We start from the raw sequence: 21,123 nt of genomic DNA, 5'->3' as shown, positions 1-21,123 counted from the left end.
ACTGTCCTCTGCGCTGACGAGAATGGTAAGTCGGTAGACAGCAAATTGTATCGAGGTATGATAGGCTCTCTACTTTACTTAACAGCAAGTAGACCGGACATTCAGTTCTCAGTATGCTACTGTGCTAGATATCAATTGAACCCTAAGGAATCTCATTACATAGCTGTAAAAAGAATCCTTAGATATTTGCAAAGCTCAGTGAACGCAGGATTATGGTATCCCAACACTCAAGGTTTCACACTCGTTGGATACACTGACGCTGACTATGGACGAGACAAGCTTGAACGAAAAAGCACCTCTGGAGGATGTCACTTCTTAGGAAGCTGTCTTGTATCCTGGTTCAGTAAGAAGCAGGCGTCAGTAGCCTTGTCTACCAATAAAGCTGAGTACATTGCTGCTGGACACTGTGTTGCTCAAGTCCTATGGATTAAGCAACAGCTTGAAGACTATGGTGTTCAAACAAAGACAATTGAGGTCAAATGTGACAACAAAAGTGCAATTGATCTATCAAAGAACTCAATTCAGCACAGCAGGATGAAGCATGTCAGCATCAGACATCACTTCATTAGAGACCATGTACTCAAGGGTGAGATAAAGCTGACCTATGTCCCAACGGATGAGCAGCTTGCGGATATCTTCACAAAGCCACTGGCTCGTGAGCAGTTCAGCATACTGAGAGAAGCCATTGGTATGTTTAATCCTCTTCAGTAAATTCCAGCAATTAATATATATTCATGTTGAGTGAATTAACATGCTGAGTGAATTACCATGCTGAATGACTTATGATATTATTCGCTGAGTGAATTGATGTATGCTGAGTGTTTAATGCTAAATGAATGAACATCACATACTGAGCAAATATGAGCACTGAGTAGTTATCTCAAACTGAGCAACCAACTACTTGAACCATCCGTTTGTATAAAACTGACTACTCAGAATATAGAACGTTTAGAATTCTAAACGCTGAGTATAAGATCCGTTGCATTTAATGCTAAAGCACGCGAATAGCCACCTAGGATGACGTATGCGCCGAATGTGTCATAAGTGCCAGGATTATTGTCGGTTGACAATCCCAAGGCAAAACTGACACATGGATTCGATAAGATCCACCTTACACCGCTATAAATAATGGGCAAATCCCCATTTTTATCTCTTTACACTTACCGAATTCTCTGGTATAAGCATTTTCTCTCTAAAAACTCTCAAAAACTCCAAACCCCTCTCTGAAACTATGACTAAGATTTCAGTGAACATCTCCGGTGTCGGTCACCCTAAGACCAGTTCCGATGAACCTTTTAAGCATACTACTCTGCCTGAAACGACTAAGTCCACTACACCGAGCAAAGGCAAAGCTGGCCAAGCCACTTCCTCCAAAGGAAAGCCGACCAAAGTCAGAACCTATTCTAAGGTCTTCGAAGACGTTAGAGAGTGGAAGATAGACTTCTCAAGATCGTTCTCTGAGGCTTTCGTAGAAACCGAGCAACCATTCTGTGAATGGATATCGAAGAATGGATGGACGGAGCTATTCTCTATCAGAGATCCAACTTACCCTGACTTAGTAAGGGAATTCTACCATAATCTGCGGGTTGCTGACGATAACCAGGACTACCTAGTAACTGTGGTAAAAGAGAAAGCAATCTTTATCAACCCTACCTACCTTGCCAACTTGCTAAAGTTAAAGAATGAAGGGACAAAACTAAGGAGAACTGGTGATCATGAAGGTACTGGGTACTTAGCCACCTTCTGCAAGCCCCCTGGCCATTCTGGAGAAATCTCCAGTTCCTCAATGGGCCAGCACCAAAAGATGGCACACTACCTGTTGACCAATTACATCTACCCCAAGATTAATTGCACCAGCTCAGCGACAAACTTCGAGCAGTGCTTCATATGGCATATGCTGACCTACAAGCCCATCAATATGCCAGTTTTCTTAATTGCCGGCTTCCAAAGGAGCACTGGAACTTTAAGGCCAGGCTCACTCATAACCAGAATCCTCATTGACCATCAGATTGACCTATTCGAGGAAACTCAGGCCCAAGGCTCTGAGATAACAGCTGCTGCGCTGCGTGCCTTGAAGTTTAACCAACCAATTAAGAAAGCCAAAGGTGGTGATCAGCCTGCTGAGGAGACTGTCCCAAAGAAGGACATAAGAACAAAGGCTCCAGCTGGCCGCAAAAGGAAAGCTATTGGGACTCCTTCAAAAGATGCTGAGTCGCCGGCCAAGAAGCTGAAGTCAGCTGCTCAAAAAGGTCAGGAGAGACCTAAGACAGCTGATAAGAGAAGCAGGCAAGATGAGCCTGATACAGAAGAAAGAGTGGATGCTGATGAGCAACCTCTGAAGAAGAAGAAGTCTTCAGAGCTGACCCTATTGATGCTATCCCCACTGACATCATTGTTCCTGGTGATTCTCACTTCACACAATGTCAGGGAACTGAAGCTGAGCATCAAGAAGATGATGTGCAACTGGATGATCACTTCATCACTCAGGTGGAAGAAGAATTAGATAACGAAGATCAGGATGATGAAGAAGCAGAAGAAGGAGAAGACAGTGGTCAGGATGACACTGAGGAGACAGTCAGTGAAGAGGAAGCTGCTGACCCAACTAATACTGAGTTGGCTGCAGATGAAGAACAAGAACAAGCTGATCAGCTCAATGCTGAACAAGAAGAAACTTCTCCTCCCACTCAGTAGAGTCTATCCTAGCTGACAATACTCCTCCTCCTCGAAGAAGAAGACTAGTAAAGGCAAGTTAGACAACTGTCATTGACCTTCCTGCTCCAAAGCTGACCAAAGATCCTTCTACACTTAAAGTTTTTCAGTAAACAAACTTCTTCTTCTCAACCAGCTTCTCTTGAAAAGCAAGCCTCTGTTTCTTCACCAAAGGAACAAGCCGACTTGAATGCTTCTACTAACCCTTCAAGCCAAACCGAGCAAGTTCTCGCTAATGCTGATGCTCCAAGCACTGTGCTGACTAAGGAAATTCCTGCCCCTGTCAGCACTGAACCCATTCAGCCTACTTCTGCAATAACAATCATTCCTGCTGATCCATCATCTCTACAAGACAACCAAATGTAGATTGACAACCCCCTTCCAGTCACTGACCATGTCATCCCTGAGAAAAATCCTACTCTTCCATCAACTGGTCACACTGAGGAAATTCGGCAACCTAATGAAGCATCACCCAGCTATCTGCATGCCACCGAGTCTGGTAGTCAACTCATCAACTCGGTGCAGTCATTAATCAAGGATCTTCATCAAAATGCTGAACCTACTGCTGGGTCTACCAACAATGAGTCAACTCAGCTGTCCTAAGTCACTCAGCTTTTAAATGAAGTTAAAGGACTGAAGGATTTGCTAAGTGTTGTGATCTCCATCCAAACACAATAGCCCAAGCACGACTCAATCACGAAGCTGGCTGAGATCCAACTGACAATGGCTCAACATCTAAACACTCTTCAAGAGCAATTCCAAACCTTGTCAACTTCGAACACTCAATATGCCACTTCTGCTGAAGTTAAGATGCTCTTTGCCCAGCTTCACACTGAGCAAATCAAGACCAACCATCAGCTGGCTTCCTACTCCCAATGCTCGGTGGAGCAAATTAACGAAGCCGTTCGTTTGCTGAACTTGAATAAGCAAGAGATGGACACTGACCAGATGAAGCAGAATGAGATACTGGTCACTACCCAAAAGACCTTCACCCATGTGCGTCACTACAATATCCAGCGTCAATATTATGACTCAATCTTGCTGAAGATATTTCATCAAGTTTTTGCGGCACTGTCAGATACAATTACTTGGGTGGGTAAGTATCAAGCCTACATAATGAGCATGCTCAGCGCAGCTGAACTCGGTATACCTCAAGAGGTCTTGGATGAAGGCGTTGTTGTCTTCGACGGCATCAATGAAAGCGCCGATAAGCTTAAGGAGTTGTCCGACACACTGACCAACGCGGTCTTAACCGACTCCTTTCGAATTCCTCCTCCCGATGCTGACAAAATGGGGGAGAAAGAACAAGCTAGAACTCAGCAGGAGGCTGCAAGAAGTAGTCAGTCTAAGCATAAGAAGAAGAAATAGAAATAGGCTTATGTTGCTTTTTGCTTATCTTTTTGCTGTATATGCTGACTACTTTATTTCAATACAATACTTGCATCTTTTATCCAACCTTGAGTTATTTTATATGATGCTGAGTATTATGTTATTATGTATCTTCAAATAATTCAACTGTGTTTACTGTTTATAATACTCGTTGATTGTATGCTATGTTGATAAAATGTTTGACATCATCTTGTATGCTTATTAAACACTGTCTTATAAGACCCATTGAACAATAAAATACTCAACGTTCTCTGAATGTTAAATCTTCCGCTTAACACTGAGTAAAATAGAATATATTCCATGAGCTGACCTATATCTGAAAACTGACGTTAGACTTACTCGATTAAACCTTAAAATGTTTAAGTAAAACTAAGTCAGTAGCTCAACCCTTACGGGGGAGTTTGCTAAGTTATATTAGGTCAACTATCATGGGGGAGCTCAATACTGAGTTCCTCGCTGAATAGTTTTGCCAACATCAAAATGGGGGAGTTTGTTGAAACACCTTTCCACATGATTTTGATTTGACAAAATTATTTAAGTAAAATTAAATATATTCTAAACACACTAAGTTTAAATGCTTTGATTTATTACACTAATGTGTTTGTTCAATGTTGAGTTAAATTGTTTATAAGACATAAAGACTAAAAGGCTTAAAGCCCAATACGGAAGTCAAAGCCCAAGTCAAACAGATCCAGACCACTCGGCCCGCGTGTGCAAAACGCTGCCGTTGTGAACAAAACGCAGCTCAGCAAGAGAAGGTTCGAGAAGACCTTCGTTGAACAACTTCGGAACGAAGCTGCTGAGCTGTATCGACAAAGAGTACAAGACAGCAGCTGAGCAAGAACAACTTCCAGACAAAGTATTTCTACTTTGGGTAAAGTTCAAAAGACACAGAAAGCTGTCTAGTTGACCTTACCATAAATGGAGAGACATTCTGCCGGACTAACTAAAAGCTGCTCAGCACTGACCGAAGACAGAAGATACTTGAATCTGATTGGCCAAGAGCACTGAGTAGGACTGAGTGACAATGACAGGAAGCCGTTTCCCTTCAACGGTTATTTCGAAATTCGAAATGATTGATACCTCAGACGTCTCTATAAATAGGGCCTTTCACTTGCTTCATTCAATACAGAACTTTATCAAGCCATTACGCTGACCAAAATTCTACTCAAAGTTCTGTGAGAAAAAGCAAGCAAATACTTACACCAAATTCTATATCTTTCGTGTAAAAGTCTAGAGTGATTATTTAATCATCTAAGGTGTCTTAGCAATTGTTGTTTAGGACAAATCTTTATCATTTCTTGAGATTAGAAAGGAGAGACTGAGTACTCGGTTATAGTACTCAGCGAGAGATTAGGAGTGAGTAGAGGTATAGAGGAAGGTACTCTTGTTATACTCAACTTCTAAGTTGTAAAAGGTTTGATGCTCTACCGTTAAAGAGCTCAGTAGAGGATTCGAAAGCTCGGAACGTGTTCCGGGGACAGGACGTAGGCTTAGAGGCCGAACCTGGATAAATCTGCTGAGTAACATCTTTCTAACCTTAAACTCCTTAATATATATATTGCTTGCTTAAACAAAACTGACCAAGTAAAGAGGTCAAGCTAAGTTGTGTTGTATTGAGTATCTGAGTTCAGGAATAGACTCAAGTGCTATCTCCTGACTCAAAGAAAGAAGCTGACTTAGTCACCAGTTGACTAAGCTAGTGTCTTAATTTACTCAGCGCGCTGTGTAATCCTTTTTCAAAGAAAAAGAAGTCAGACTTAACATATTAAAATTTTAAATAGTTCCTATCCCCCCCTTGGAACTAACTTGGTACGTTATAAGGGACCAACATTAGGCTCTCCTACTATAGGTGTAAGTACGAATTGAATAGAATCCTTCACAAAAAGATAAGTATTTTTTTTCCGCATGGGTAGCATCATGATCGAATTGCCATGGACGCCCCAAAGGGAGATGGCAAACATCTATATCAACCACATCACAATAGATCTCATCACTATACTCCCCTATCTCAAGAGGCACCTTACACCTTTGGGTCACCTTCATTTCTCCAACATTCTTTATCCACCCCATATTATAGGGGTTAGGGTGCACCTCCATAGTCAACCTAAACTTCTTAGCTGATACATCGTTACTGATATTTTCTTGACTTCTACTATCAGTGATCACGTCACACCTCACTCCTTGCATGAGGTAGCATGTGCGAAAAAGTTAGTGTCTTTGGTCATCCTCCACTCAATTAGAGAATAATAACCTCCTCATAATATGGATAGCACGGTCGTCATCATAATCTTTATCCTCCTTATCCTTAATCGGCTCATAACACACATTATCTTCCTCTTCGTAGCATCCTCATACCGCTCAACTACATTAGCACTCCTTCTCTTGGGACATTCATTGGAGCGATGACGCAACTCATTGCATCTAAATCACTTGAATGGGGTTGGCTTGGCATAAGGGTTATTTCCCCTAGGAGGCGGTGTCGCCCTAAAGGGCCTTACATCCCCGCTAGGTGCTTTACCCACAATTGGAGCCTTGGTACCACTCAAGCTCGCAACACCCTTTCTCTTATCAACTTCTTTGGAAACTTCTCTCCCACCATAAGCACCATCACTTTCCAACCTTCTATACCCATCATGTGCTCTCACGCTCAGTTGAGACTCGACTTTCAAAGCAAGGTCTCTAGCATCTTGAACCCAAATCACCATTTGTGTTCTGATCCTATCTTGTATGTTGTACCATAGCCCTTTAAGATACCTTGAAGTCTTTTGGTTTTCAGTTTCTAACAAGTTTTCCCTTGTCGAAAGTCGTAAGAACTCCGAAGTATATTCATGTACATTCCTTTCCCCTCATGAGCAATTATGATATGAGCTATAGATGTATTGCTCATAATCGGGTGGTAAGAACCGCTCCCTCAACATCGACTTCATCCTCAACTAAGACCTTATATGCTCCCCCCCTCATCTTCTTCTCTCATATGATCCCACCGCACCGAGGCTCCACCCTTCAACTAGTATGCTACCAACCGAACCTTTATATCTTCGGGTATCCTCGCATAGTTGAAGAACCTCTCAACTTCTAAAAGTTAATCAAGGAATCCCTTTATGTCAAGTTTACCCCCAAATGAGGGTAAATCAATTTTTAGTTTGAAGGCATCATCATCTCTACCGAAGTTTCCCCCATATATGCCTCTAACATTTACATTCTCCTTATACGGATCCTCTCCACCATAATTCCTCCTTCCATAACCACGTACATCAATATCATTCACAATATCCACATTCCTAGCATTCAATTGCCTAGGGCGAACAACATCAACATCATTTACAACATCCATATTCCTAGCATTCATATGCCTAGGGCTAACAACATCAATATAATTATAGATTCCCATATTCCTAGCGATCATATGGGGGTTCAAAATCATCAAAAGCACCCCTGTCATTATCACTATTGGCATTTCAGACAATAACATGATTAGGACGCCTTACCTCATGAACCTGAGGGCCCATTTGTTGATGCATTGCATTTCGCATAGGGGGTGGTGAGTGTGGTTAGGGTTGAGTCTGAATAGCCTCTTCTTGTCGCCGGTGAGGATCTCCGGCGGGTATTTCAGCCCTCCAACTTGAGTTCTTCAATGGCGAGAGCTAACTCCCATATACTTGCTTGATGCCGCTCATTTTGCTCGTGAAGAGTATCACTCAACTTCTTCATAACAACTTCTGTCGCTTCAAACTGTTGATCATTGGATCCCAGAGCTTCTAGTTGAGGACGTGGTTAAACCATTGCCAAGAAGAAGTCTCCGGGAAAGAAAATGACTCGGCTCTGATACCAATTGTTACAGAGTGATCGAAGTGAGGATTTTAATCGTAAATCCACAAAGATGTTTCTTCTTAGGCCTTTGTTTGAAAGAGTTAATCCCATATAGATGAACAAAGCTTTCTAATGGAGGATAGTTTGTTTAAATTCATAAAAGTTGTGGTTCATTACAAAAAGAAAAGGGTTATATATTTCCCTCTAGGTTAGGTAAAAATACCAATATATCCCCAATAGGGTTACAATTAAAGAAGAAGGTAATAGGGGTAGGATGAGGTAATTAAGGTAAATGGTAATAAGGAAAATAGAGCTAATGGTAGAACAGTAAATAAGTTGATGGCAGCCCTTGTCCCCCCCAGATCATCTTGGCGAAGAAGGCATCTCTATGAATCCACACGTTGTGCCATATAACTCACATGACGTGTGAGGCCAGTTCTGGACTCTCGCAAGCATTTCGCCCTTTCCTCCGTACGTCGAGCCTGATTGGCACACTGAGTGACACGGTGTGCGGAAAGTGACACGGCGTGTCACTCAGGTTCTGTCCCCTTGGTCTTTTCCACTCCTCTTGGCGGGTCCGTGTTGGAGATGTCCGCATCGTATTAGTAATATAGTAAATATTTATATCCACTATGAAGAAAATTGTGGTTAAATGATATGTGATAAACTTAATTGTTGCATTATGGAATGTTGTTTGTAAAAAAATAAACATTTTGGATGTAATTGATGTTATAAAGATCTAATATATGACAGTTAAATCAGTCCATTCAAAATTTAGTTATGTAGGAATAAAATTCAAGTTGGTTGAAAATATTAGAAATAAATTCGTATCATTTTTTATATAAATATGAACTTTCGCCAAAACTAAAGGGACAAGTTTGCGCATTTTTCTTTGTCCTTGTGTTATTTTTTTCCTTTTCCTGATGGGTCCAGAGCTATAATAAATTCAATCATTAGGAGTAGCATTAGCATTGTTGTTGTGTAGGGGCATTTTTGTCACAAAAGGCAACATTATGTGAGTTTGGGAAAAGTTTGTCCCTTGCCCTAATTGAGCTACAAGAGAAAAAAAAATATCCCAACGTTCAAAATAAACAAATTTTATAAGAAAAAAATATAGAATAGACACCCAATCCCCTAAACTTGTAACTTTTTTTCACCTGGCCCCCTCAATTTAGGGGACAACCTCTTAACCTCCTCAACTTTCCAAAAACATCACATACAGCTCCTTACACCCTTATGTTCGGTCAAAATATTGACCGGTGTAGAAAACGCGCTTGACTGTTGACTACACCAATGCCACGCGTCATTTTTTTATTAAATTTTTCCAAGTGATTATTGTATGCGAGGTGTTGTCGCTGTTTGTCGTCGCAGCCTTATCGAGGTGCTGAGGTTGGCGGTAGTGCTCGTCGAGGTGAAATCACTTGGAAAAATTTAATAAAAAAGTGACACGTGGCATTGGTGTGGTCAACAGTCAAGCGTGTTTTCTACACGGGTCAATATTTTGACTGAACATAGGGGTGTAAGGGGCTGTATGTGATGTTTTTGGAGAGTTGAGGGGGTTGAGAGATTGTCCCCTAAGTTGAGGGGGTCAGGTGAAAAAAAGTTACAGGTTTAGGGGGTTAGGTGTCTGTTAAGCAAAAAAAAAAAAAATATATATATATATATATATATATATATATATAAAATAAAATAGAAAAAGTAGTGGAAATTAGGGTAAAAGAAATAGATAAGAATAGAAGCATGCCTGGACCATAATGCACGCCTCAGCTACCACTTGTTGGGCAATATTAGATGACCGTTTTTCAGGTTTAGATTTGAATTGAAAACATTATTATTATTAGATCAAATGAAAATTAATTAAGTGATTATGCTCATCATGTATGGATAACATTTAATATATTAAATTAATTACTTGGTGCTACATCCTTTTTGGTTGCTGTTTATTTAATTAATTTAACTTTTAAAGTTAATCATAGAGATTTGTATTGGTAAGAACCATATAAATACACATATGATAGCTAAGTTTTTTTTTTAATTAATTTAGGTTAATTTTATTGGAATCCTGGATAAAGTAGAATGCTACTATTTTGAGGTTTTTCGGGAAACACCTGAGTTCTACTATTTTGGTTTTATCTCATTGCAACTCTAGAAAGTTTTTAGAGAACGCCCTCTTTATACGTCTACTATTTTATAGTCGAAGAATTTACTCTCAACCTTGTTCGTGGACGCAGTCTGTTAAATTATCGGTCTCATTTTTATTGATTATTTTGCTCGTCAATATTTTTACGGAATAATTTTTCCACGTTATTCCCAACAGATTTTTGGGGGTTAAATATTCATAATTCCTATTTCATCATGTTACGTTTTTGCTATATTTTTTGACTTTTTATTTTTCTTAAATAATTGTTTGAATGATCTATTAATTGAGTCCTGTACATCTTCTACAATATTGTTGTACATGTGAATAGACATGGTCACTGGATATTAATTATTTAGGGCACTGTTACATATACATAAAATTAGTTCGGTTCATAAGCTTACCTCCCATGAAAATATATACATATTTTCTTTTTATATATTTTATATTATGGTTCACTTTTTTTAAGAATAAAAATAAAAATAACTGTAACAAGATATATAAACAATTTTTAATTTCTTATAGAATGTTATAACTACAAATTAACCACAAAACACTCAATCTATGTCGGATTTATTTATTTGAAAGAATGATTTCATTTCGAATTCCGTTCATCCTCTCTCATCCCTATAAATATAGGTTTGAATAAAATTATGAAATAAAATTTTGACTTTAAATTTATACATAATATATTATATATTAGTCCCTCTAATTAGGTGAATTTTGAGTTTCAATCATTAAACTTTGACTTAATGACATTTGGTTCCTAATTTTTTTTATTCAAATTATAACCTTTAATGGACATAATTATCTTACTTAATAAGCCACAAAAATATATCTCTAAAAATTAAAGATCAAAATTGTCTTTAAAGAAATGATAAATTTAGCCCAAATAAAAGTTTAAGAATCAATTCAGATTGAAATTGGTAATATTTGTCAAATTAACTCAAATATAATTAGTTTTACTATTTAAAAATCTATAAAATTTGGACTAATTTATCAATTATTGTTAACTTTATGACTAAATTGATTCCTAAACTTCTAGTTGGTCTAAACCGAACCTAATTGTCAACTTCAAAAGTAATTTTTGACCCTTAATTTGTATTTCTAAGCAATAAAAACTATGTCATGGTATGATGATTTCTGTTAAGAGATTATATTTTGATAAAATTTAGAACTTAAAAGTAAAATTGAGAGTGATAATAGGCGGAAAATCATTTTTAAAGATACGTTAGAATCTTCTAGCCTAACATCTTGAAGAGAGATTATAAAAAAAAAACACGTGCCAGCATGTGTCCAAGGGGCCTAGCTAGGCGGCTAAAAATCACTCAGGGATAAAAAAATGCATAGAGAGACTAATGAGAGAAAAATGGGATGAATTCTCAATTTCGAACGCCTAGGTGGTCTTATTTTTTAATAGTGGTTATAGGTTAAGGTGGGATCACCTAATCCTTTTACGGGCTGAGCGCGTGAGATGAAGACATGAGAATGCTAGTGTGAACCTAGTAAAAGAAGGGTTGCTACACGTGAAAGACTTTAATAGAGGTCACAACAACCTATAAATAGAGAATTTATTAGGGAATCTTCAAGGCATGTTGAAAACCTTAGCCTATTATTCTCTATTTCTCTCGAAAAACTAACTTAAACATCAGAGTGTTTATGTCCGGTTGCCGACACCCCACTTTGTAGGAATCTTCTTGGACGGTGTCAAATATTAATATAAAAACAATTGTTGTGCTTTAACTATCCGTTTAAGTTTTTAGTTCAATTGTTTTCATAACATGATATCAAATTCTCTTACACTAAGTAGTTCGAATCCTAACAATCCATTTGTTGATTAAATTTCAACACATGGTAAGATGAATCTGTGTTGCACGTGTTTCAAGTCCAATGAAAAAGTGTGACAGATATTAATATAAAAATTATTATTAGATCTTAATTAACAATTTAACCTTTTAATTTAATTGGTTCTATAATAGCCTGCGAAAGAGATCGAAATTTGAATTGAAAAATGTATACTAATTATGATAAAATTTATAGACAGAAGTGAAATTATGAAACATATATATGTCTAAGAGGGTTGGGTCAATTCAACGGACATTTTGATTGCATGCCGTTTACATATATTATCCAGCATTCATCATTATAACATCACACAGCACTTGTGGAGTATCTGAGAGTGAGAAACTAATGCAAGTTATCTAAAAATGACAAAAGCTTTTCTAAAAAAAAAAATAAAAAGTGCCCCACATTATAATAATGCTGCCAAAATTCCATAAAAGCCTATAGCCCTAACCCTAACAAAAAAAATATGACCGTTGGGAATTGGAAATTAAAATAATAATAAATTTCATTTCCTCATTATATAAATTGAGATTATAAATTCATATATTTCCTTCTCTTTTTTCTGCAGCTCTTCTCTTCCTATTCTGACGAAATAGGATTCACTCCAATAATTCTATTTCCTCTATTTAGCTATTTTATTAATGGCTTCTTTCATTTTCACTTTGTTTTTCATATTGCATGCTGCACCATTCTTAGTTTCTTCTTCTATTTTCAGGTCAGCTCGTCTCAACTCCACCAAGCACCACCACAAGTGGGTTGGTCCCGTCGGCCACCGTGTTATCACTGTAGATGTTGGTGGCTCCGGCGAGTTCCGTTCCGTCCAGGCTGCTGTTGATTCTATCCCGGAGAACAATTCTGAAAACGTCCTCCTCCTAATTGCCGCTGGATATTACGTGTAATGTTTCAATTAATTTAGTTTGGTTCCTGTAAATAAATCTTATCTAGATATGTGGAACTTTCCGACTGACAAAAGCTTAGTGTCACGGGTTAATACTGAGACTTTTTTTTTGTCTTCATCAGAAAGAAACGACAATTTTATTTATTGATATCAGTTTCAAAATTTTACCCTATCCATTCAACAATTAAATTAGTCCTAAACTTTTTAATTAAATAAAGAAAGTATGTTTTGTCATAAACTGATATGGTGGTGGTGGTGGATGCAGGGAAAAAGTGGTGGTGCCGGCGACGAAACCCTATGTGACGTTTCAAGGAGCAGGGAAGGACTTGACGTTCATTGAATGGCATGATAGAGCAAGTGATCCTGGTCCGAGTGGTCAGCAGCTGCGGACTTACAGGACTGCTTCAGTCACTGTTTTCGCCAGTTACTTCTCTGCTAGAAATATCAGCTTTAAGGTACATACTTATTCAATAGTTGTATTAATTATGTTATTTAATTCACTACCCACATCATAAAAAAAGACACAAAAAGCAAGAAGAAGAAGATAAACTTTAATTTATTACATAAAGTTATTTTTCTTTCTGTTGTGGAAAGAAAGAAAAAAGAAGACTGCTTTGTTGCTTTTTGTAATTAAAAAACCTTAAACCCTTTGTATGGTATGGCAACGTCTACAAAACATATTTACATTATTTGACATTTTGAAAAAGAGTCAGGGACATCTCGTGCAAATATAGATTTTCATATAGGTAGTATATTACCTATATTCCATCCATTTTAAAATAATTTACACATTTAATCAATTTATTTCATATTATTTATCTTCTTAGTTTTTAAGATAATTTCTCACTTTTTGTCATTTTAAGCTTTATATAAATAATGGTTCAATTTAACAATTAAGATTGACTTAAATTGTTAAAATATTTTAAGTTTTGATGTGTTGTAGGTTAAAAAAATAAAATATATATATATCTAGTTTAAAAATTGTAGACATCTTTAATCTTTTACACTTAGTTTTTTATAGCTTTTTATTTTAAATTTAAATTTTTATGAATTATAATTTAATTAAAAACTTATGTTTTTTTAGTCCAAAAATCAAAATTTAGGTTTAGGAAAAAATCAGCTAAAAAGTTTTATGAAAATAGTGAATTCTCGGAAGTAATAATAATGGCAGCATGTTATTTATAAAATAAAATTTAAACAAATAAATTTTTTATTAAAAAAATGAACTTATAGAATTACAACTCATGAATTATTGCATTAAAGCATTTATCGGGTGATACGAATTCTCTACATTAGAGAATGTAATTAACCATTTAATGAGTGAGGTACTCTAACCTATTTATATTTTAATTCAATTTTATTCACTTTTAATAATAAAATAAAATATTATATAATACAATCATTAATGTAAGTCAATATTAGAGGGGGCTGGCTCCGCCACTGGATTTACTTAAAAACCGAATCATCTTCATCCAGAGAAATTTTACATACGTCTAGCGCACAATGTCAATGTCATTCATGCACCGAGTCAATAGTTTGATATGATGTTGCATATTTTAAAATCTAGGATTTATAATTTAAAGTTTAGAGTTTAAATTATAAAAAGACATCTATTATCTATTATGAAATTAAGTGAGTAAGTAAATTAATAAAATAAGCGTTGTATTAAAAAAAAAAAAAAATAGAACACAGCACCAGCACCGATGCCGGGAATGCAAGGGTGGCAAGCAGCAGCATTTAGGATATCAGGAGATAAAGCATACTTCTCAGGCTGTGGATTCTATGGTGCTCAAGACACTCTCTGTGACGATGCTGGTAGACATTATTTCAAACAATGCTACATTGAGGGCTCTATTGATTTCATTTTTGGAAATGGCCGTTCCATGTATAAAGTAAGTCCTTCTCTCTATATTATATTATAACAAATTATGAAATTTATTCAGAAACTACCAAACCATAAAAGTTCAAACCAATAAGATAGATGAATGTTGCCTTTTCCCATTTTGTCCCTTGGTAATAATGTCCTTTTCGACTTGTTTCCAACTCAAGTAATAAGTATGGCTAAGATAGTCATTCATGATCATAGTGTAATGTAGTATGCTCGTGACTACTGATGGGGACATTTCATATATATATAAGGTAAATTGCATTCATGACCCATCAACTTTGGTTTTATTTCATATTACATCATATTCTATGAAATTTTAATTCTTTCCAATTTTTTTTAAGTTATTCAGATGTTTTTTAGTTAGTACATCAAAAATGACTATTAAAAATAATACTAGTTTTTTTCTGATATTTTGCTTTTGGGTGCCATGTTAGTTTCAAAAAAAAAAAAAAAACTAGGAAAATAGTGATTTAGAAAACAGAAAATGTAGGTTTTATGAAAAATACCAGTCTAAACAGCTTCAATTGCTGAGGTTTTTTATTTTAAGATCACTTATTTGCATAAGAGACTTTTAAGTTAGTAAAGAGTAAAAGTCTGTGACTTATTATGATCGGTTTCAAAACTCAAAAGTTGAGAAATCATAAAATAATAATAATAACAATAATAATAATAATTTGATGGGTCATAGTGTAATTTTCCATGTATATGTTGAAATTGGAATGGTGAGCCTATACATTGGGTAAATTACATCCCTATTTACTAAACTTTACTTTTACTTTAACTAACATTACGGTTACCATTTTGAATGTAACATAAAAGACATTAGTACTATGACCATTAAACTTCAATTAACGCTTTAAAATAACCGTTGATTACATTCAAATAGAAAATTCTAATAACTAATGATATTCTAGTCAACTTTACTTTTCTATTTTGAGATGATTTATATGTTATTTGGTTAGGAGATAAAATGAATATTTAGAGAAACAAAGCTCAAAAAATCGAAATTTTTGAAAATAAAAACGTAGTTCCATATTAAATGTGGTTTACAAACAACTTTAACGTTTTCATTTTGAGGCGTTACCATTTTGGAGTTTAGTAGTATTAGTATACATTAAAAATAAATAAAATTCAGCAAGCAATTTACCCTTATACATTGGGTTCAAATATAATATTATAGCAACGAGAAAGTGATGTTACTGTACTGTAGTCTGTAGTGAGGCATGGGTTGCTTTTTCCTTTAATCTCGAAAGCAATTTATGGGTGTCAGTAGCAGTGGTACCCAACTTAATTGCCGGAAAAAGGCTTGACTTAAGCGCGCTATACACACTGTATATTACTGCTAAATTCAACCAATCACCCATCATTACACATGCTTCATTTTTTACTCAAATATTCTCTCATTTAGTTGAATTAATGGTCATAATATTCTAGATTCCCATTGTGCTATAATCATTGTATAGATGAATAATCATTATGTTTCAAAAAGTGTGTCAAAATTAGAGTTTTATTGTTTTTCTGCCCCATGAAATTTTCTTATAAAATTATGAGGTTAAAAAAGAATTGTTAGAATAGAATAGAATATAATGTTGTAGTGGTTAAAGGAGAAAAGTGGTGTTGGTTGCAGGAGTGTGAGCTGCATTCAATAGCAACAAGATTTGGATCAATTGCGGCCCAAGACAGGAAATCACCGGACGAGAAATCGGGCTTCGCATTTCTTAGGTGTAAGGTTACTGGCACTGGCCCATTATATGTTGGGCGAGCCATGGGGCAGTACTCCAGGATTGTCTACTCCTACACTTATTTTGATGACCTCGTCGCTCACGGTGGCTGGGATGATTGGGACCACCTCAGCAACAAGAACAAGTACTCTTTCTTTCTTCTTTTTTGAAAATCTTTCTTTGTGATTCATGAAATTGAGTAATCTAATTATTTGGGTATTTTCCTGAAAAAGGACTGCTTATTTTGGAGTGTACAAATGCTGGGGGCCAGGAGCAGCGAAAGTGAGGGGTGTTTCATGGGCAAGAGATCTGGATTATGAATCTGCCCACAAATTTTTGGCCAAGAGTTTCGTAAATGGAAGACACTGGATCGCACCATCTGATGCTTAATTAAATTGATCCAAGATAATAATAGTTCAAAACATAGCCAAAAAACAAACATGGAAACGTACACGAAATGATAGGAAATGAACACAAAATCCGGAAATACTACCGACGACAGAGTTTCCGTGCAACATAATATAGCACCATTCTTTGATTCATTTGTGGTTTCATATACGTAAACATTACTTACCATTCTATTAGTCTATATATTCTTTCAATCTTTCTACCAAATACATTGTCATTCTTTCCACATACTTTGTAGTCTGTACTCTGAATAAATTGATTTGTTCTTCGTAGTAATAACTTTTCAATACTTTGGACCCGTTTATTTATCAAAAAATATTATGCAGGGAAATATTTTCTTAATTTTCCATTGTTTGTTTGCTTAGAAAAATAAATCAGCAGAAAATGACTGTCTTGCAAATATAATTTTCCTATAAATACAATTACCTCCGATAATAAATTCCTAACTCAGTATTTTCTTTTCCAGCAAATAAATGGTGGCTTGAAATGATTATGTGATAAAAGAAAGGGTTTTTGTACTTACACAGCTGCAAGTTGTTGTGGGGATAAAACTTGAAGAGCAAATTTGTGATTTATAAAAAGAATGAAAAGCAAATGCTGTGAAACCTGGCTTCAAAAATTATGAAATATAATGAGAACCCATAGATACCTGTAAGTTTTTGCAATTTGCAATGTGCTAATATAAATTAACTGTAAGAAATAACACTTGTCGCTCCAAATTAAGTTCGAAGAGAACCTAAATCATGTACACAAATTGAATATGAATGGATGCCCTAAACAATGACCATTTTCTTCTTCTATTATTAGCTAATATTGGTGGGGAAAACAAAATAAGCCATAATGTATATTGTCTTTTTACAAATTCATCACAGAAAATACCTGAGACAAATAGAAATGGCACAGGAGCATTAAAAAGATGGAACCATTGCCTCACATTATGCAACAATTTGCCTGGGACTCTAACATCTCCGGCGATCTGTCCAAAACAAATGAACCATTTGATTACAAATTGCCATTTTAAGGCTCAGAGATGATGTCTATATGTGCAATTTATATATACAGAAATGCCAAGAAACAAAAGTAAGAACTTACAGTTGGCCAAGATTAGCAAAATCAATATCCGGAGCAAGCTCTTGGACGATGTCATTTGGTGGTTGTCCACATTCTTGCATTTTCTGCATGAGATCAACAATCTTGGTGAAGTTATTTGGCTCCTTCTCATAAACTTCATTAAGGGTGTTTATCAATTCATATTGGTGAAAGTAGCGGTCATATTCTTCTTTGGTCAATGTATCTTTGTGTTCCTCCAACCACTTTGGATATCTTTCTCCAATTTCCCTCATCGGTTCGTGAAGGATCTCCTTGGACAAAAGTTGTTGCATCATGGTCTCTACGATGGACTCCATATCCTATTTGAAGAGGAAATGAGACCTTTAAGATATTCAAATTCCCATATGGTGAATGCAAAAATTAAATAAACGAAAAGCAGTGAAAAGGCTACAAAACTTAATACAATGAATATTCATGATAAGAACCGCATCAGCATATAAAGGTACTCGTCAATCAGATTGAAATATCACAATTTTTTTCATTTTTTTATATTTGGGGAATGGAACTGAAGAGGCTGAGTTTTGTTAGGAAGTGTAAAAAATGATTTATGTCTAGTTGGTATACTGCTAGTAGGTATCACAAACATTTTACAATAAAACATGCAACAGAAACCTGGACCAGTTGCAGCTGAAGTGCTGAACTCGCTAAATTCAACTCTATAATTGTATAGATCTGTTACTCGTACCAAAAATCTAATAAAAAGAGCAGTTAAGCCTTAACATTAAAACGAAATTTCCTCCACCAGCATTTGTACACCACAATTAATTCTAAATGTCATAAAGACAATGCCAATAATTGAACTCGAGTACATAAAGGGACCACTTCCTCTTTTTACATTGAAGAGAAAGGTATAGATATAAATATGTGGAGGCTGGAGCGAAGTTAGTGTTGAGAACAGTAATAATAAAATTCTGTAGTAATATGTAGTATAAGATTGATACCATGACTGAGACCAAACTTCAGCATCAAATAGCCTAGTTATGCTTGGAAGGATACAGACACGGAGATTTTGGAAATCGTAATAAAGTAAGCTTTCTTTTTTACGAAATTAACCACTTCTAATAAGTAATATCAAACCAACACTATGTGGTCCCAAGGCCAAAACCATTATCAACGCACCTAATAAGCTTGGGAATCAACTGCAGAGTACTAGCGGTGCACGAGGATCCATTTGATTATCAAAGATTGCAGAGTGAAAATAAAAGTTGTATATGCATTTCTAGCACTGAAATCAGTTATTCGAAATAACAAGGTTGATTTACTTAACAACTAGGTATGGCGACTTTCATCAAAGTAGTACTTTTGTTTTGATTTACTCCACCATGCAGTAAAAGCTCATAGAGATAATGATGCCAGTTAAACTCATGCTGAAGTAGCAACATGAATCATTTAAGTCTTTAATATAACTTAATTAAAAAGTTATGTTTCCTTAATGTACAACCCTTCTCAACAAAGACCAAAATATGCAGCGACTATATCATTAGTACCACAACAAGCTCATGACAAATGATTTACTAGAGAGGCTTTTAATCCAGGCATATTGTTGAGTACAAAACTCAAGTAAACCAAATGCCAATAGGAATTCACAATGTGCTTGTATTCCAAACCACGAAAATTCAATCACATCAACCTGCTTTAGGAAGAAACTGTAAAAGAAAATGCAAAATTGAACAACAAAAGCAACATACTCAATCCTGTTACTTCAACCATAGGGCTTTCCAAAACATGCCCTACGGGTGCAAAAAGCACATGGCATAACTTGTATACTTGCATTCATCACAAACCTCATGAACCAAAATAGAACAAATGCACCCAACTTAAGCTCTGACACATCCGTCCCATTTATAAAACAAATTAGAAACCAGAAAGTCCCAATTTACACTACAAATTCAACGTGGCAAAATAGAAAATGACACCTGAATGCAAGTTCTACACTACTTTAAAATACATCTTAATTGTCTTTACTACTAGAAAGCCACAGACATTAAGTAAAACAATCCAGACCAGAATCAGTTCAATCAAAGAAAGAAGTAGAATTAAGAAAAAATGAATTGAAAGCAAATTTACCTGAGAACCAGCAAGCTCCTCAAACTGCTTAACCCAATCCTCCATCATTGCATCCTTATTCAAATCATCTGGTTTAGGACCAGTGACGGACTCCAGTCCCTTAACAGCCTCCCTCGTCTGTTCCCTAAGCTTATCAAGTGCTTCAGCGGCATGAGACCCATTAGATGCCTTTTGCTTTCCCTTCTTCTTGCTTTTCAAGTCAGGCAATCCCATACCCAAACCTTGAATCCCAGTTGGCAGTGAAGGAGATGAATCTTCAAGCTTGCTATCTTTAATACCATCACTTCTACAATCAAACAGTAGGCAAATCAATACTAAATCCCAAGAACATATAAAAGAACAAAGGACTCCAGGGTTTTAAGTGTTAGAAAATTCATAGAAAATTAGAGCTGTTCATCATTGATTAAACACAAATTCATGCTAGTAAACTCAGATGATTCTTTTATCAAAGAAATTATGTTAACATATCAAAGAAATCCCAACCTTTGAGAAGCAGGAGCGAGGTTGAGATCCTGGAAATCATCAAGAGCACCTGAAAATATCGAAAGCTTTAAAAAAATTCAAAAAATTGGACAAAGAAATGAATGGATAGAAGAAGAGGCGGACTTACTATCAAGAAGTTGGTCTAAATCATCATGTTGGTGGTCAGCCATCATAATAATAATCTGTGTACCTCAACTTTGAAGACGATGGCAACTTCAATTGGGTATCCTTTGGGGGTTTAGGTTAGAGTAAAAAGAAGAGAAAGGGGGGGAAAAAAGCAGCAGTCTTGCTTGATGACGTGATTAGGCGGTGCAACCCATGGAATTGGGAAGATCCAATCTTTTACACTTGCAAATGCTATAGTATCTAGTATAAGGGAGATATTTTGGGTCTTATCTTTTCTTTTGCTGTTTCAGTAGTAATTAAAATTAACCTAACTCATACCCAACCACTTGTTCCATTCTAGTATTGATTTATTTCGATCCTTTTCAATTTCCATCCAAAATTTATTTATTTTTTTCTCAAGAAAAAAATAATAAATTTTATTTTAAAAGAAAGAAATAAATTTTTTTATTCACGTGGTTGTATATTAATTGGTTAATAATACAAGAATTTTTTATTTTTTATTAGATTCACACCATACCACATGTGAATA

General features: G+C 35.9%; 2 protein-coding genes across 3 annotated transcripts; one reads left to right on the top strand and one right to left on the bottom strand.

The window, feature by feature from the left end:
• Positions 1-12,437: 12,437 nt before the first annotated feature.
• LOC136210519 (probable pectinesterase 68) lies at positions 12,438-17,096 on the top strand. The gene is made up of 5 exons (XM_066001803.1): positions 12,438-12,788; positions 13,057-13,246; positions 14,477-14,683; positions 16,307-16,545; positions 16,634-17,096. The coding sequence occupies exons 1-5, from the start codon at positions 12,535-12,537 to the stop codon at positions 16,788-16,790; spliced, it is 1,047 nt and encodes a 348-aa protein (XP_065857875.1). The 5' UTR covers positions 12,438-12,534; the 3' UTR covers positions 16,791-17,096.
• A 368-nt stretch (positions 17,097-17,464) lies between these two features.
• On the bottom strand, positions 17,465-20,877 carry LOC136210520 (peroxisome biogenesis protein 19-2-like). 2 transcript variants are annotated; one of them, XM_066001806.1, is made up of 5 exons: positions 20,596-20,877; positions 20,469-20,517; positions 19,986-20,268; positions 17,901-18,217; positions 17,465-17,784 (listed from the first exon to the last, which is right to left on the bottom strand). In XM_066001806.1, the coding sequence occupies exons 1-5, from the start codon at positions 20,639-20,641 to the stop codon at positions 17,739-17,741; spliced, it is 741 nt and encodes a 246-aa protein (XP_065857878.1). In that variant the 5' UTR covers positions 20,642-20,877; the 3' UTR covers positions 17,465-17,738. The 2 variants fall into 2 exon arrangements, with proteins under 2 accessions (XP_065857878.1, XP_065857877.1); XM_066001805.1 differs by having other exon boundaries at positions 19,986-20,271; positions 20,596-20,874.
• Between the last annotated feature and the right edge of the window lie 246 nt (positions 20,878-21,123).

Source organism: Euphorbia lathyris, chromosome 1 (assembly GCF_963576675.1).
Source record: "Euphorbia lathyris chromosome 1, ddEupLath1.1, whole genome shotgun sequence".
Lineage (NCBI taxonomy): Eukaryota > Viridiplantae > Streptophyta > Magnoliopsida > Malpighiales > Euphorbiaceae > Euphorbia > Euphorbia lathyris.
The sequence above is the reverse complement of the archived record's forward strand: the minus strand, read 5'-3'. Positions and strand labels throughout refer to the sequence as shown.